This window comes from Equus asinus, chromosome 9 (assembly GCF_041296235.1).
Source record: "Equus asinus isolate D_3611 breed Donkey chromosome 9, EquAss-T2T_v2, whole genome shotgun sequence".
In the NCBI taxonomy this organism is placed as follows: domain Eukaryota; kingdom Metazoa; phylum Chordata; class Mammalia; order Perissodactyla; family Equidae; genus Equus; species Equus asinus.
In genome coordinates, this window is record NC_091798.1 from 76228877 (window position 1) to 76245352 (window position 16476).

General features: G+C 35.1%; 1 protein-coding gene across 5 annotated transcripts in view; it reads left to right on the forward strand.

The window, feature by feature from the left end:
* Nucleotides 1–16476, forward strand: part of SKIC3 (SKI3 subunit of superkiller complex) — a 90868-nt gene that overhangs the window by 50982 nt on the left and 23410 nt on the right. For all 5 annotated transcript variants that reach the window (XM_070517752.1, XM_070517751.1, XM_014867643.3 and 2 more), the window contains exons 34-39: nt 833–905; nt 3286–3339; nt 3514–3625; nt 7899–8027; nt 11272–11393; nt 13164–13322. In XM_070517752.1, the coding sequence (XP_070373853.1) occupies nt 833–905; nt 3286–3339; nt 3514–3625; nt 7899–8027; nt 11272–11393; nt 13164–13322 (649 nt within the window). The remainder of the gene's footprint in view (nt 1–832; nt 906–3285; nt 3340–3513; nt 3626–7898; nt 8028–11271; nt 11394–13163; nt 13323–16476) is intronic.

Genomic DNA, 16476 nt, shown 5'->3' on the forward strand with positions numbered 1-16476 from the left:
GCCCTTATTCTGGTTAAGGCTTAATCCTTGTTTTAGTATGAAAGCTCTTAACTAGTTAAGTTTGCGATATTGTCAGTTTGTTGTACTGTCCAGTTTAATGGTTTGAGGAATTTTTTGGTCACTTAAACATTCATTTAATATCTTCAAAATTTGGAAAATAGAAAGTGGTTATTTGTTTTATTTGCAGCTGTAAGTGTTATATCTGTAGTTTATTTTCCTTCTATAGTTTTCATCTCTTTGTGTGTTCTTTGAACAGAACATACTAAGTTTCCTTAACCTTTCTTTTCTTTTCTTTTTTTAAAGATTGGCACCTGAGCTAACATCTGTTGCCAATTCTTCTTTTTTCCCCTTCTTCTTCCTCTCCCCAAAGCCCCCCAGTACACAGTTGTATATCCGAGTTGTAGGTCCTTCTGGTTGTGCCATGTGGGATGCCGCCTCAGCATGGCTTGATGAGTGGTGCCATGTCCATGCCCAGGATCTGAACCAGGGATCCCCTGGGCCACTGAAGCAGAGTGCATGAACTTAACCACCAGGCCAAGAGGCCGGCCCCTCCTTAACCTTTCTTAATTAGATCTCATGGCTTTATAATCATCACATTGCTGATTTTTCCTTTTTATAGTCACAAGGACTATTGGTATATATAGGAGATAGAAAGTATATTTTCTAAAATTAAGACTCATTGAACCACACATGGACAATTAATATGAACTTGTGTTAGATATCTGAAAGATTTTAAACTTAGATACTAAATAAAATGTTGGCTGCTTGTAGTTTGTGGTTAAAATAACTCCCATCTCTAAGCCCACCCTCTTCTTTTGATGATCTCTGCCAGTAACCCAGCCGATCCTGCTCTTTGGTCTCTGTTGTCCCGAGTGGTTGCTCAGTATGCTCAACGAAATGCAAAGGTGAGTAATGTTCTAAATTCTGGCAAAAAAATAAAATAACTTGTGATGTGGTAAATAATATAATTTTAAAGTATTGTCATTATCATTCTGGAAAAAATTAATACAGCAAGGAAATTCTGTTATTTAACCCATTTCTTAATTATTCATTCAACAAGTGGTACACTGAGTTTCTTCCGTGTACTGTTCTGGGTGTTATGGAAGATACAAAGACGTAGGCGGACTTTTTTGAACACGTACAGATTGTATTAATGGCTGTGTGGCAATGTTTTGCTTGAAATGTTGCCATTTAGTAAGAATTAGCTATTGTGTTTTTGAATCCCAAAAGATAATTTTATTTAAAAACTTTTTGAAGAAAATAAGAACTAGAACATTCCTAATGTCTAAAAATGTAAATCTAAGCATGAAGTCATTGATGTTCTGTAAAAGGGATTATATGCTGTATTTTAGTTCATAATAGTCATATTTTCAGGAGTCTATAAAGTATTTTGGTAACGTCTATGGTTAAAATGTTTTTTCATAGTTTTCTTAGCTAGTTGGTAAACATGATGGTAGCAGCTAATATGTTTTGAACACTTAATGCATCCAATAATTCCAATATCTGAGGTCTGTGTGGGTCTGCGTTTGTTTGTTATTCCTGTTGGTTTTTACACATAGTGGCTGTTTCTTTGTTTACCTGATTGTGTTTACCTGAAAATTATTTGTGGAAATAATTTGAGACCTAGGATTAAGATACTTTTCTGTGGAAATTGTACTTATTTCTCCCAGGTGCTTGGGAGTTCCACCATCTGGAACCACCTTACACAAGGTTCAGAGCTTGAGGTTTCTGGACCACACAGGCTACTGTGTGCTTGGATATCAAGGTCATTTGAAACCTGGTGTGCTTCTGATTCACCTTTAACCTGAGGGTAGAGCCCCTGGGGCTCTCACCTTACTGTGATGTGGTTTCTTAGATACTGCCCCTCCTGTGCGGCCTGGGGTTTAATGTCTGTCCCACGAGTCCTTCCAAAGGAAAATTCACTTTTCTTAGGATCTGCACATGGCAGAAGTGGCTTCCCTGCTCAGTTCCCTGTCTAGATTCCAGTTTTCTCTTTTAGTTTTGGCCTGGCAACTTCTTCATATTTTGTCAGCTGTTCAATGCTTTAGGAATACATGTTTTTTGTATTTTATCCCAGTGCTTCTCAAACTTTAATGTGCAAATGAAATCACCTGATGGTCTAGTTACAATGCAGATCCTAACTCAGTAGGTGTGGAGTGGGGCCTGGTATTCTGCATTCCTAACAACCTCCTAGGGAGTGTGGGGACTGCTGGTGTACAGATCACACTTTGAGCAGCAAAGTTTTGTTCTACGTTTTTAGTTATTTTCAAAGAACCTAGAAGACCATCATTATTAGACACTGGAATGAAGTACTCATTATGTGCCAGCTGGCGATGCTAGGTGTTTTTATATATTTGTCGTTTAATCCCAACAACCATTTGAAGTAGCTGCAATTAATGTCCATTTTATAGAAGAAGACACTTGGAACATAGAGATTAAATATGTGCAAAAATCATAGTTGTAGTGACAGATCATCCCACATTTAACTCCTGAATCTTCCTCCTACTCTGCTGTGTTGTCAGAAAGACATCTTCTATTTGTTCTATATTGACATATTTTTTAAAAGTTTATTTTTAGAATTCTTTCTATGCTAAATATGATTTTGAAAACCTTTCTAATACACTGTTGATGTAAAGTAAAGAACACAGTTTATTTCTGATTTAAAATGAAATAATTCTTAGAATTCACTTTCTTTTCCAGGTAAAATGTCTAATTGAATTTTTGAAAATTAAGGATTTCAAATCAACTTTATGAAAACTATGATGCTGTACATATTTTTCTCATTTTTAGTATTGAGTTGAAGCAGTGATGGGCTTCATAGTGCTCTAAACTTTAGTCATTCATTTTACGAGGGACAATGGAAGTTTTAAAAATACTGTCTTTTCGTGGAGTAAAACCATGTTAGTTTATCCTACAGTGAGTTTTGTGGTCTTTCTCTTTTCTCTTTTAGACTTTCTTTCTTTTGCCGTCTATTTATATTGTTAGAAAATGGGTACATTTGTTTGGTGCTACTGTAAAATCATGTAACTTATGCACTTTTAATGAGTATTTTAAAAGAGCAGAGTTGAATGATTATAGTAGAAAAGATTTTCTTTCATAAAAATATTATACTGGTCTTTTAAAGCAGTCATAATAAGTTGATACTTAAAGAGTTTAGAAGTTATGAATGTGATAAAACTGAACTTTTCAAATGATTTAATGGAAATATTTTGTCATTCTTAATTTTTACTCTTTTGTGAAAGTTTATTCATTCATCCGAATAATCAATTATTTTCTATTATATAGGGAGGTGCTGTAGCAGGAAATGTGGCTCATATTCTGGACTCAAATCATGGAAAGGTTAGTATGCCCCAGTATAAAGGAAATGTTCTCCTTGTTAAAGAATACTATTGATGAAAGAATAATTTTTCTTCCTAGGCTTGGAGGCCACATTATATCCAATACAGTCCTACTTTTAGTCACTTTGAAAGTTAGGGAGCTGAACTGGTAACGTTCTTCTCTTCTCTTCTGTAGAAGGCATTACTGTACACTGCAGTAAATCAGTTGGCTATGGGAAGCAGTTCAGTGGAAGATGAAAAAAATATTGCACTAAAGACCATTCAGAAGGCAGCTCTCCTTTCTCCAGGTGAATATAGTATAATCCATTTCATTAATTAGGATTCTGTCCATCTTGCATTTGTGGCTTATAGGAGCAAAGTTTGTATTTTTATGAAATAAGACAAAGGAATTTTAAGAAAATATTTTAAGATTTTGCATATTATTTGATTATCTGCATTTGGCTACTGATAATTAAGAGATAATCAATTATTGAAGTAGGCTCAAAGGAATATCTGCTTAAAGATACTTTATTACCCGTTATTGGAAAATCTGAATTATGTATTTTCAGGAAGTAGTTTTATTGTTTTTCCATCAGTCTCGTTTAATGAGGTTTACCTATAGCCACTAAATTATTTAATAAACATATGTAGTTATTTTTATGTGTAGTTAGCTTGAAGAGTGGAGATTGATCTTCTGTGGTAACTGTTAGAAATGCAAGGTGCTGGCCTCACCTGAACTAGCTCTTCTTAGTTCTAACCCACTGTGTCATATATATGCCACTGATCACAAAAGGTACTGAAGAACTGCGTATGACTGCATCAGCATACTTCTATTAACACTACGGAAGAAATGCCTTAGAGAACTGGAATGTATAGCAAAATAGAATTATTAGGGGTATTTTTACCTTTTTTTTTTTTGGTGAGGAAGATTGGCCCTGAGCTAACATGTGTTGGCAATCTTCCTCTTTTTGCTTGAGAAAGATTGTGCTTGAGCTAACATCTGTGCTAGTCTTCCTCTATTTTGTATATGGGATGCTGCCACAGCATGGCTTAATGAGAGGTGTGTCAGTCTGTGCCCAGGATCTGAACCTGCAAACCTGAAGCAGAGTGTGTGAACTTAACCACTATGCCACCAGGTCGGCCTCTACATCATATTTTTTTTAGGAATATTAGCCCTGAGCTAACATCTGCTGCCAGCCCTCCTCTTTTTCTGCTGAGGAAGACTGGCCCTGAGCTAACATCCGTGCCCATCTTCCTCTACTTTATATGTGGGACGCCTGCCGCAGCATGGCTTGCCAGGTGTTGCCATGTCCGTACCTGGGATCCAAACCGGTGAACCCTGGACTGCCAAAGTGGAATGTGCGAACTTAACCACTGCGCCACTGGGATGGCCCCCTACATAATATTATTTTTAATATGAGATATAGGATTAGACATTTTATTCCCCCAGAGCACTTCGAACATTTGTTAAATAAGAATGCTATTGCTTTTGGCCAGGGCTGTTGGAAAACAAATTGTACAAAGAATAAGTTCAATGTTATCTTCACAATAAATTGTAAAGATCCTAAGTAAACTACAAAATATCTAACATTTTAGAGATTGTTTTATGAAACAAGTAAACAAACCAATATCCTATTTATTCTTTCTTTCATTTTTGAAATGATCGGAACAAAAAGAGGCCCTAAACATTTGGGTTTGTCTATGTTATACATTGAGTAAGTTTCTGATTCTTAAAGGTGTTCTTAAGCAAGTATTAGATAGAATTACTCTGAAGAATTCTTACTGTGGATCTAGAACGATAGAGGATCTGTTAGCCTTTAATTGTGTAAGTGGCATGAACTTTAGAAAGGTGAGATTGCCCAGATAAGGTCTTCTCTAATACTCTTCTCTGACTTTCCCATGTATTCTGGAGACATACATACTCAAGGAAGCAGGGTCGTCATATAAGATGCTTAAAACAGGAACTGAGGGATAAAAATGAGTACCTGTTTGAGTCTTGTCCTTGGAGTCCAATGAAAATGAGTGTAATTGTAGTCATGTGCAGTAGCTGTACACCTAGTCCTTGCAGATCTTTAGCTGAACAAAGTACAGTTTTGATAGATGGTATTCTAAGGAATTGTTTCAGAAATTTAAAAATAATCTCAAGAATTTAGAACTGATTGGAAAGAAATCCAATTTCTGCTAGATTAGTGCTTCTATTATATTAAAAAGTGTTTTTAGCAAACAGTATTTAAAAAATTTTAGGTATGTAGTTTATATATATATTTATATTATCACTTTGTTCTGTGGAGAATTCAAGTTGCTGATTATCCATGGAAGAGTTAATGAAAACAGCAATTCTTTTGAGTTGTGACAGAAAAAATTGCTGCCAGCTAATGTCCATCCCCTTTCCCGAAATCTAAACTATAGCATACTCTAAGACCTCTAGAGGAATATTTCACTTAATCTCAGAAATAAGTCAATATTCAGAACTTGAGTCCACTTCAATTGGAATTATGTGATTTTAGACCTGATGGCACCTGAGCCATCATCTAGTTCAGTTGCCGTGTTTTTTTGTTTTTTTTCTGTCTGCTTTTTCTCCCCAAATCCCCCCAGTACATAGTTGTATATTTTAGTTGTGGGTCCTTCTAGTTGTGGCACATGGGATGCTGCCTCAATGTGGCCTGATGAGTGGTGCCATGTCCGTGCCCAGGATCCGAACCAGCGAAACCCTGGGCCGCTGCAGCAGAGCGCTCGAACTTAACCAGTTGGCAACGGGGCCGGCCCCTCAGTTGCCTTGTTTTATAAAATGTGAGTCCCAAAGGAAAAGCTGCCACACAGTTAATGAGTGACATTGTTAGACCTAAAACCCAGATCTAAGACTCAATCACGTGCCTTTCATTATACAGTAATCAGATCTTATCATCAATTCTAGGGAATGGTCCTCATTTCCTTATTCTGGAATTTGATTATGTCTTATGTTATTTAAAATAAGGTAGTCATTATCTAGGGCAGAAATTATTTTGTAATATGGAGGTATGTATTTAATTTTTTTGTAAACATTTTTGATCTGCATAAGATCTCTAATGATTCTTGTGCTATTAGCAGTAATACTGACCATCCATAAGTGAAATAGATATGTATTTCAGGCATTTGATAGGAGACATATATTGGATGGGGCAGTTAGATAAGACAAAAATATAAAACTAAAAATGTGTGTTTAAATGACTATATTGTTAGCTAACACCCTTTGTGGCATTTTAAAATTATCCATTTGTTTTTTAATGGTAGCAGGACTAAAATATTAACCTGCAAAATATGATTTATAAAATAAAAGACCAAACAAGTTGAAAAGCCCTTCTAAGTTCCTAATCCTCTTCCAGCTTTTTGTTTTCACAACTCACTTTCTAAAAAAGAGGAGTCTATAGGGGCCGGCCCAGTGGTGCAGTGGTTAACTGCGCACATTCCACTTCGGCGGCCTGGTGTTCGCTGGTTCGGATCCCGGGTGCAGACTGTGACACCACTTGGCAAGCCATGCTGTGGTAGGCGTCCCACATATAAAGTAGTGGAAGACGGGTGTGGATGTTACCTCCGGGCCAGTCTTCCTCAGTGAAAAGAGGAGGGTTGGCAGCAGTTAGCTCAGGGCTATTCTTCCTCAAAAAAAAAAGAGGAGTCTATACTCATAAGCTCTATTGTTATCTCCTCAGCCCATTGCTTGCAGGCTTTTCTCCCTCCCCTGAAGCTGCTATCAGGGCATGAAGGAAGGAAGGAAAGAGCAAATGAATGAGGGGATATAAAATCACATAATTGCTTCACTTGGCATGATAAAATGACTTTCATGCTTGGCTGTAAGAACATAGGTAAAATGGAGTTGTCTTGAGCTTTCCTTTGGCTTATACTTTTCTTAAGAATTGAGAAATTATGTTATCTTGCTTTTCCTATGACTGAGCCTTTAATACAGGGACTGAGTGATGAACATGAGTGTCTATTTGACACTTGTCCTGGGTGTCCAATGAAAGTGAATATGATTGACCTTTCCAGGGGCTGGCCCAGTGGCTCAGCAGTTAAGTTCGCACGTTCTGCTGCTTGGCGGCCCGGGGTTCGCTGGTTCGGATCCCGGGTGCAGACATGGCACCGCTTGGCAAAAGCCATGCTGTGGTAGGCATCCCACGTATAAAAAGTGGAGGAAGATGGGCATGGATGTTAGCTCAGGGCCAGTCTTCCTCAGCAAAAAGAGGAGAATTGGCAGTAGTTAGCTCAGGGCTAATCTTCCTCAAAAAAACAAACAAACAAAAAATTGACCTTTCCACAGTAGTACAGTACTGTAGGTAACTGAGCTAACCAGCCATGGAAGAAGAACTTAATAGGATATTTCTCATGTTCTGATGTGTTTGGGAAAAACGGCAAATCTTGAAGGATGAATGTACTGGTGTGTCTTCTGAAAACAAGTATAAATTAGTTTTTCTTTAAGAAAATGGAATTTTTCTGGAGATCCAATTTATTTTATTATTTTGCTATTTATAAACTCTTGCTCTCATTTTGGTAGTTTTTCAGCAGCATGTTGCTGTTGACAAGCCTGCTAACTATATTTCCTTTGTTTAGGTGATCCTGCTGTCTGGGCTGGGCTAATGGCAGCCTGTCATGCTGACGATAAACTGGCTCTAGTGAACAACACTCAGCCGAAGAGGATGGATTTATATTTGGCACTGTTATCTGCTGTTTCTGCTTCAAGTAAGTTTAAAAAAGTATTTTATACATGATGAATTCAGGATAAAGTACTCAGAGGGCTATTGCCAAAAGGTAGTGGGCATAATTAGCTCTACAGTAAAGGCTGTTAGGGGCTCATCTAGCAAAGCTTAAAAACAAGCCTTGAAAATATCAAATCATTTTCGAGAAGCTCAACTGCATATAAAACAAAGCTCAGGAACGTTATAGGAATACAAAAATATCCAGCATTCAACAAGGTAAAATTCACAATGTCTGGTATCCAGTTAAAACTTAATAGGTATGCAGAGAAGCAGAAAGGTACCACCCACAATAAGGAGAAAAATCACTGAATAGAAACAGACCCACAAATGACACATGATAGAAATCTCTTCAAAATGTAATTGACTGTTTAAAGCTCATGTGACAACAATAGCACAAAGGCCAGGAGGGGAAAATAGAAGTATTCTATTGTAAAGTTTTTATACTAGAAGTGAAGTGGTATAATATTACTTAATGGTAGACTGTGCAGGTTAAAGATGAATACTCTAAATGTTAAAGTAGACACTGAAAAAATAGTTATAGCTGATAAGCCGCAAAGTAGATAAAATAGGATCATTAAAAAATAATCCAAAAGAGGAGGAAAAGGGAACAAAGAATAGATAAAACAAATAGGAAACAAATAACAACACGTCAGAGTTAAACCCAGCCATATCAGTAATCAAGTTAAATATAAATGGTCTAAATACTCTGGGTAAAAGGCAGAGATTGTCAGATTGGTTAAAAAGGCAAGAGTGAACTATATACTATCTAAAAGAAACATACACAAATATAAATCTATATTTAAATGTAAAGACAAAAATAGCCCAAAAAGTAAAAGGATAGAAAAAGATATACCATGCCAACACTAATCAAAAGAAAGCTAGAATGGCCATGTTAAATTCAGACAAATTAGATATTAGAGCAAAGAATATTGCCAGTGATGAGGGTACAATCAATTTATCAAGAGGATACAACAGTACTAAATATTTAGGCACTGAGTAACAGAGCTTCAAAACACATAAAATCTGTGTTGTATTTCACAATAAAATAGGTATAAAAAATGAAATTATGGAAAAATGTATGAAGCAAAAACTTACAGAATTGAAAAGGAGAGAGAGACATCTGCAATGATTGTTAGAGACTCAACACTCTTGGTAATTAATAGAACAATTGGACAGAAAATCAGTAAAGATATAATAAAGACTTAAACAAAACTGTCAACTAACTTGACCTAATTGACATTTGTAAAACACTTTCCCTAACAACAGCAGAATGCATAGTGTTGTCAGGTGCACGGAGAACATTTACCCATATATATCATATTATGGGTATAAAACAGCTCTAAATGAATTTAAAAGGATTCAAATCATACAGAGTACGTTATCTTAATACAATGGAGTTAAATTAAAAATCAATAACAGAAAAATATCTGAAAAATTCCCAAATATTTGGAAACTAAATAACATATTTCTAAATAATCCAGGTCAAAGAATAAGTCAGAAGGAAAATTAGAAAATATTTTGAACTAAATGAAAATGAAAAAGCATATCAAAATTCTACAGTGTTACTAAAGCACTGCCTATAGGGAAATTTGTAACTTTGAATGTTTACATTAGGAAATAAGAAAGGCTTAAAATCGATCATCTCAATTTCTACCTTGGAAAACTAGAAAAAGGAGCAAGAAATTAAACCAAAATCAATAGAAGAAAAAAAAAAAATAAAGAGTAGAGATCTATGAAATAGAAAACAGAAAAGCAACAAAAGCAAAAACTAGTTCTTTGAGAAAATCAATAAAATTGATAAACCTCTTGCCAGACATCAGGAAAAAAAAATACAGAGTACCAGTGTCAGGATTGAAAGAGGATATATCACTATAGCTATTAAAAGGCTAATAAGAGAATCTCATGAACAACTTTACACCATTAAATTTGGCAACTTAAATAAAAGGGACAAATTCCTTAAGAGACACAAAGCCCACTTAAAAAGAAATATATTAACTAAATAGCTTTATATCTATTAATGACACTAAATTTTTAGTTAAATCTTCCTGCAAATAAACTCAATGATCAGATGGCTTCACTCATAAATTCTACCAAACATTTAAGTAAGAAATAATAGCAGTTCTATACAAACTTGTCCAGAAAATTGAAAAGGTGATAACACTTCCTAACTTCTTCTAGGAACCCAGCATTGCCCTGATACCAAAACCAGACACAGACATTACAAGAAAACTACCGAACCATGGATGCAGAAATTCATAGCAGAGCTTTAGCAATTCAAATCCCATAACACATAAAAAATATAATACGTCATGATCAAGTGGGGTTTATTCTAGGAATTCAAGGTTGCTTTAACATTTGAAAGTGAATGTAATTTATCATGTTAACAGCTGTGGAAGATATCAAAGAGTTTATACTGTATGGTTCTATTTATATGAAGTTTTAGAAAATGGAGACTGATCTATTGTGACTGAAAATGATTAGTGCTTTCCTGGGGACAGAGAGTAGGAGGAGAGGTAGGTTGGGGACAGTAGTGATTCCAAAGGGGTAGGAAGAAACTTTTCATGATGATGGGTATGTTCATTATCTTGATTATAATTGATAATTATAGTGATAGTTCACAGATGTATACTTATGTCAAAAGTCATCACACTGTATAGTTTCAATATGTTCAATTTATTGTATGTCAATTATATCACAATATTTAATTTTTTTCAGTGAGTTATTTTCAGTTTTACTGCAGATGTAGTGATTTTGTGTGTGTGTGTGTGTGTGTGTGTGTGTGTGTGTGTGTGTGTGGAAGATTGGCCCTGAGCTAACATCTGTGCTCATCTTCCTCTATTTTGTATATAAGATACCACCACAGCATGGCTTGATGAGCAGTGCTAGGTCTGTGCCCAGGATCCAAATCCACGAACCCTGGGCTGCCAAAGTAGAGTGTGTGAACTTAACCATTATGCCATCGAGTCAGCCCCCAGATGTAGTGATTTTTTTATATAAGTTACAGTATATAAAGTCTTAAGTTATTCAACCACAAATATTCCTACCATGAAACTTTTCAGAAACCTGTCTCATGTCAGGATAGTCTGTGGTATTCCAGTGGTATATGTAAGTTTTAAAAATTGTATATGCCTGATAAGTCTAATAATAATACTTCCTGGCAACTAATTAGTCCTCTGAGGATACGTTATAAATTGTAGAAGAAAGTAACTGACATTTTTTGTTTACAGTTAAGGACAAAAAATTCCTTGAAAATTACAACCAATCTCTTGAAAAGTGGTCTCTCTCCCAAGCTGTCACTGGTCTGATCGACACAGGAAGGCTATCTGAAGCCGAAGCCCTCTGTACAAAGGTACTGTTAGGAGCTGAGCATTGAGATTCAGGGATTCTTATCCTACTTGGATAATAACTTCAAAAATAGAGTGCATGTTGTTTAAAGAGCATATGGTAGTGATGGTGGTGGTGGTGGTGGTGGTGGTGGTGATAATACCCAGCGTTTCTTGTATACTTACTATAAGCCAGTCAGTACATTTAGCAGTTTGTATTTGAACGTCACAACAATTGTATCACACAGATATTTATTATAACTCCCATTTTACAAATGAGAAAACTACGGCTTAGAGAAGATTAGTAATTTGGATAAGAGCTCAGAGCCAGGAATTGATAGAGTTGCCATTTGAGCTTATATTTGTCTGACTCTAGGACTTAAGGACTTAGTAGGCCTCTTTTTTGGATACCATTATGGAGGCGGGATTTTCCTTTGATTTCTGGTTACTCCCTTCAGAATGCTATGTTTTCCAGCATCCTTGCATTTTTCCAAAGTTCTGAACCCAACAGAATGATTGTGGAGTTTGTTAAGTGGGTGACTGGAACTACTCAGTAGTCAGTTTTTACATACCTGGATTGTAGGCTCTCTGAGTAAATTCTTAGCGCCTTGCCTAGCACATAGTAAGGGCTCAATAAATAGTTATTGAATGAATGAATCAGTTTCATAAACCTACTCAGAAATAGTTAAATGGATAAAAGTAATTTTAAACATCACTTTTCCTGAAAAGATCTTTCTTCATAAATGCTCACCAGGGAGATTGTGCTGTGTTTCTAGAAATGTTTTTTGAAAGATCAATATAAATTTTACAGAGACAAAAGAATGAATCTTTGAAGATCCCTTTGGTCCTTGAATTTTCTAAAAAGTAGAGTAGTAAATTTTCTCTTTTAAGAAATTCCATTTAAGTTCAAGACAGGTTAAGATTATACAGTGTGAGTGTTTAGCAAAGAGAAATTGACAGTTGCTGTGTTCTCTCTGACAGAATAAGGGATACTTTTAGGGAGCTTTCCTTGTCATTTTATTGTTCCAATTCGCAGAAGAAAGCAATCACATACATTTTAGAAATAATACATTTAAGACTATGACCTAATTGATAAAAAATAGAGAAGTATGTTATTGAGGGACAAGCAATAAAGAAATATTTAAAACAATAGTGGAAGGACTTGTTTAGAGAACTTCCCTTAACTTCTTCCATATATGTATATATATATAGAGAGAGAGAAGGAGCTACATATACATTTATGTATTTTTTATGTGTTTTAGGGAATAAATAGTAGCTTAAAGAAATGGGTAAACGGGTCTTTCTCTTACTCCCAAAGTGTAAGGTGTCTGTGCCTGGAGGGAGGGCATACAATGAGTATCTTTGGTAAGAGTCTGAGAAAGGAAACATTTATAGCTCTTTCCTTCTTAGATAGTATAGCTTCTTCCAGTAAGGAGTGGTGTTAGCCTTCACTGTTAATTTTATATTTTCTTGGTTCAGCTACTTACTGAAATCAGAACCTAAATTTTTCAGTGTGTCACCTGAGAATAAACCAAGTCAAAGGGGCATACTAAATCTAAAATAAATGACACGAACAATAATAATAGTGTTAGCAATTTTAAAGTTTGTTTGAATGTAGAGTTTGATATTCCAAGATGTTCAGTGTTTTATATATTTTACTTTTGCAGTTGCTTATCTTTTAGTAAGAAAAGGTTAAATTCAGATTTTTTTCGAACATGGAGAATAGCTTAATTGACTTTTACATTTAACGTTTAAGAACCTATTTGATGTATTTCTATTTTGGGTTTAATTTTTAGAAGTTAAAAAGTAACCCTGATCAGCCAGCTGTTATCTTACTGTTGAGACAAGTTCAGTGTAAACCGCTCCTGCAGTCACGAAAGCCTCTCCCGGATGCTGTTCTTGAAGAACTGCAGAAAACAGTCATGTCCAACTCGACCTCTGTTCCAGCATGGCAGGTAAATTCTCTCCTTATGTGAGTCCTGAATTAAAATACTCCAATATTAGATGAGGTCAGGGGTATGCTCCGTTTATATTTCTCTTGCCTTTAAACTCAGCATATATCTCTCATTTTCAAGCTTTAAAGTGTACTGTGATTAGAGGAACTAAGGAAATTGAATACTAATTTAGGATCTGCTGCTGTACTGCCTCAGAGCTTTACTGTTGATTATAATTTCCTCAATTTAAAACACTGTTGAAAATACTGTCTTTTACCTGGGGTTGATATAAGAGAGCTAAAGAAGTGTTACAAACGTTTTATAATACGGTTCCCATAATGGTGTTTAACGCTACCTTTAGAGGGGATGTATGTAGTTTTTCTTTAGCTACTGTACGGGTACCCCATATCCAAGATTTTAATGGGTACTTAGTGCTTTTAGAAAGTTATTTTCGGGGTTGATGTCTGAATCAAGACTCCGCCCTCTTAGCTCCCTCTGGTTATCCACAATGGCAAATACATAATGATCTTTATGTACTTTATTCTTATTGATATTAAAATACAAAAAGCACACAACTACTTTATTCAATTTGTTATAGTTCCCTCTGTGCTCCAGAGAGAGTATCACAGGGGCTTTTGGGTATAGATTTTACAGAAGCTTATTTTACTACAATTTGTTCCTTATTTTGATCTTGCATTTTATCAACTTTTTGATGTCCCTGCTTGAAAAGATTATCATTATAATGGCATAAATTGGATTATGCAAGCTAAGCCTCCTTTTTACTGTAATCCTTAAAGAAAGATAGTGCTTTTTTTCTCTCTTAGAGTAAGTTTGGCATGTGAGTTAAGGTACTTTAATTCTAAGGTCAACTGGATATTGATCTCATATTCTATATCAAGGGGAAAAATACCTTGTCAAACTAAAAGGGAAAAATTAAAGGATAAATTATGTAGTAGGTAAAGTCTCAAGAGGTAACGTATGTGTTTTACACACAGTATAAACATCTTAAAAATACCACTCATTATGTTCTTACATAAGTGTGTACCTTTTTAACAACTACCTCTGTCAAGATACAAACATTTCCTCTCCCCCCCCCCCACCCCAACACACACAAAAGTCCTGCTGGGATCTTGATTGGAACTGCATGCATCTGTAGTTTAATTTGGGGAGAATGGACAAAGTAATACTACTGTTTCTCTATTCACAAATGTGGTATATTCCTCAAATTATTTAAATTCTAAATTTCAGCAGTGTTTTACAATTTTCAACATAGAGGTCTCTTACATTTTTGTGTTAAATTTATTTCTAGTTAGTTGATATTTTCTGTTCTATTGCAAGTGGCATTTTTTTCTGTATGTTAGCTCCAAACATTTAGAAATGTAGTTGATTTTTATAAATTGACTCTCCAGCAACCTTGCTAAATTCACTTATTCTTTTGAAATGGTTTTGGATTTTCTACATACACAATTATGTCGTTTGTGAATAATAAAGTTTTACTTTTGCTTTTCAATATTTTTATGTTAATTTTTTTCTTGCTGTATTGCACTGTTTAGAACCTTGAATATAATGTTAAATAGAAGTGGTGATAAGTGAACATTCTTGTCTTATTCTCTACCCCAGGTAAAAAACATTTACTGTTTCATAATTAAAAATGATGTTTGCTGTAGGTTTTTGTAGATATATTTATCAGATTAAGAAAGTTCTCTATTCAGTTTGTCAAGAGAGGTTTGTTTGTTTTTATCTTGAATGGCTGTTGAGTTTTACCAGATTTTGTTGAGCAGGCATCTATTAGAATGGTTCTTTTTCTTTATTCTGTTAATGTGGTGGATTGCATTGATTTTCAAATGTTAAACCAACCTTGCATTCTTAGAAGTCATGATGTATTTTTTTTAACATATTACTGGAGTCAATTTGTTAATATCTTTGTTTAGAATTTTTGTGCCTATATTCATGAGAGAGATTGGCCTGTAATGTTTCCTTCTCATAAAGTCCTTTTTAGGTTTTGTTGTCCATGTTGTAATTCCCTTTTTCTTTATTTTCTGAAAGAGTTTGTCTAAGAGTGACATTTATTTCTTTAATGTTTGGAAGAATTTACCATTGAAGCCATTCAGGCCAAGAATTTTCTTTATTGCAAAGTTTTTAAAAAAAATTACAGATTAAATAGGCTTATTAAGATTTCCTGTTAACATTAGTAAGTTGAAGGGAATTTGTCCAGCACATCTCAATTTCAAATTTCACGATAGCTTCTTTTTAATGTTTATAAAATCTGTAATGATTTTACCTTTTTCATTCTTTTATTGGTAATTTTTATTTTCTAGTTTTTTTCTTGATAAACAGCAATTTTATTAGCTTCCCGAAGAACCAACTTTTTTTTTTCCCTGAGGAAGATTCTCCCTGAGTTAACACCTGTTGCTGATCTTCCTCTTTTTGCTGGAGAAGGATTTGCCCTGAGCTAACATCTGGTGCCAGTCTTTCTCTATTTTGTATGTGAGTTTCCGCCACAGCATGGCCACTGCTGAGCCATGTAGGTCCGTGCCCGGGAACCGAACCCAGGCCTCCAAAGTGGAGTGCACCAAACTTAACCACTAGGCCATGGGGCCAGCCCCCCAACTTTTTGTTTTGATTTTCTTTTTATATGTTCTTATGTGTTATTGATTTCTTCTCTGTGTTCTTTTCTTTTCTTTCTTTGGGTTTATTTTTTTCCCCTAGCTTCTTGAGGTAGAAACTTATATCATAGATTTTCCATCCTTCTTGAATATATGCACCCTACAAGACTTTATGTAGTGCTTCCATGTCATTCATTTGAAAATCTTTTATGATTTTTGTTGGGAATTCTTTGTAATGTTTTTTCTGAAACAGGTTGCAAAATTTCCAATATTGCGGGGTGGTGGGGGATTTTTTAGTTATCTTTCTGTTACTGATTTCTAGTTTAATTCCACTTAGTCAGAATAGACTTTGTGTCTCAGTTCTTTGAAATGTGTTCAGACTTCATGACCCAGCATATGATTAGATTTGGTAAATGTTGCATGTGTGTTGGCAAAGAACGTGTGTTCTGCAGTTATTGAGTATAGTCTTCTAAATATGTCATTTAAGTCAAGCTTGTTTAAAACTTCTGTATCCTTAATGATTTTTTTGTCTCATTCTTTTATCATTGCCAAGATAGGTGTGTTAAAAT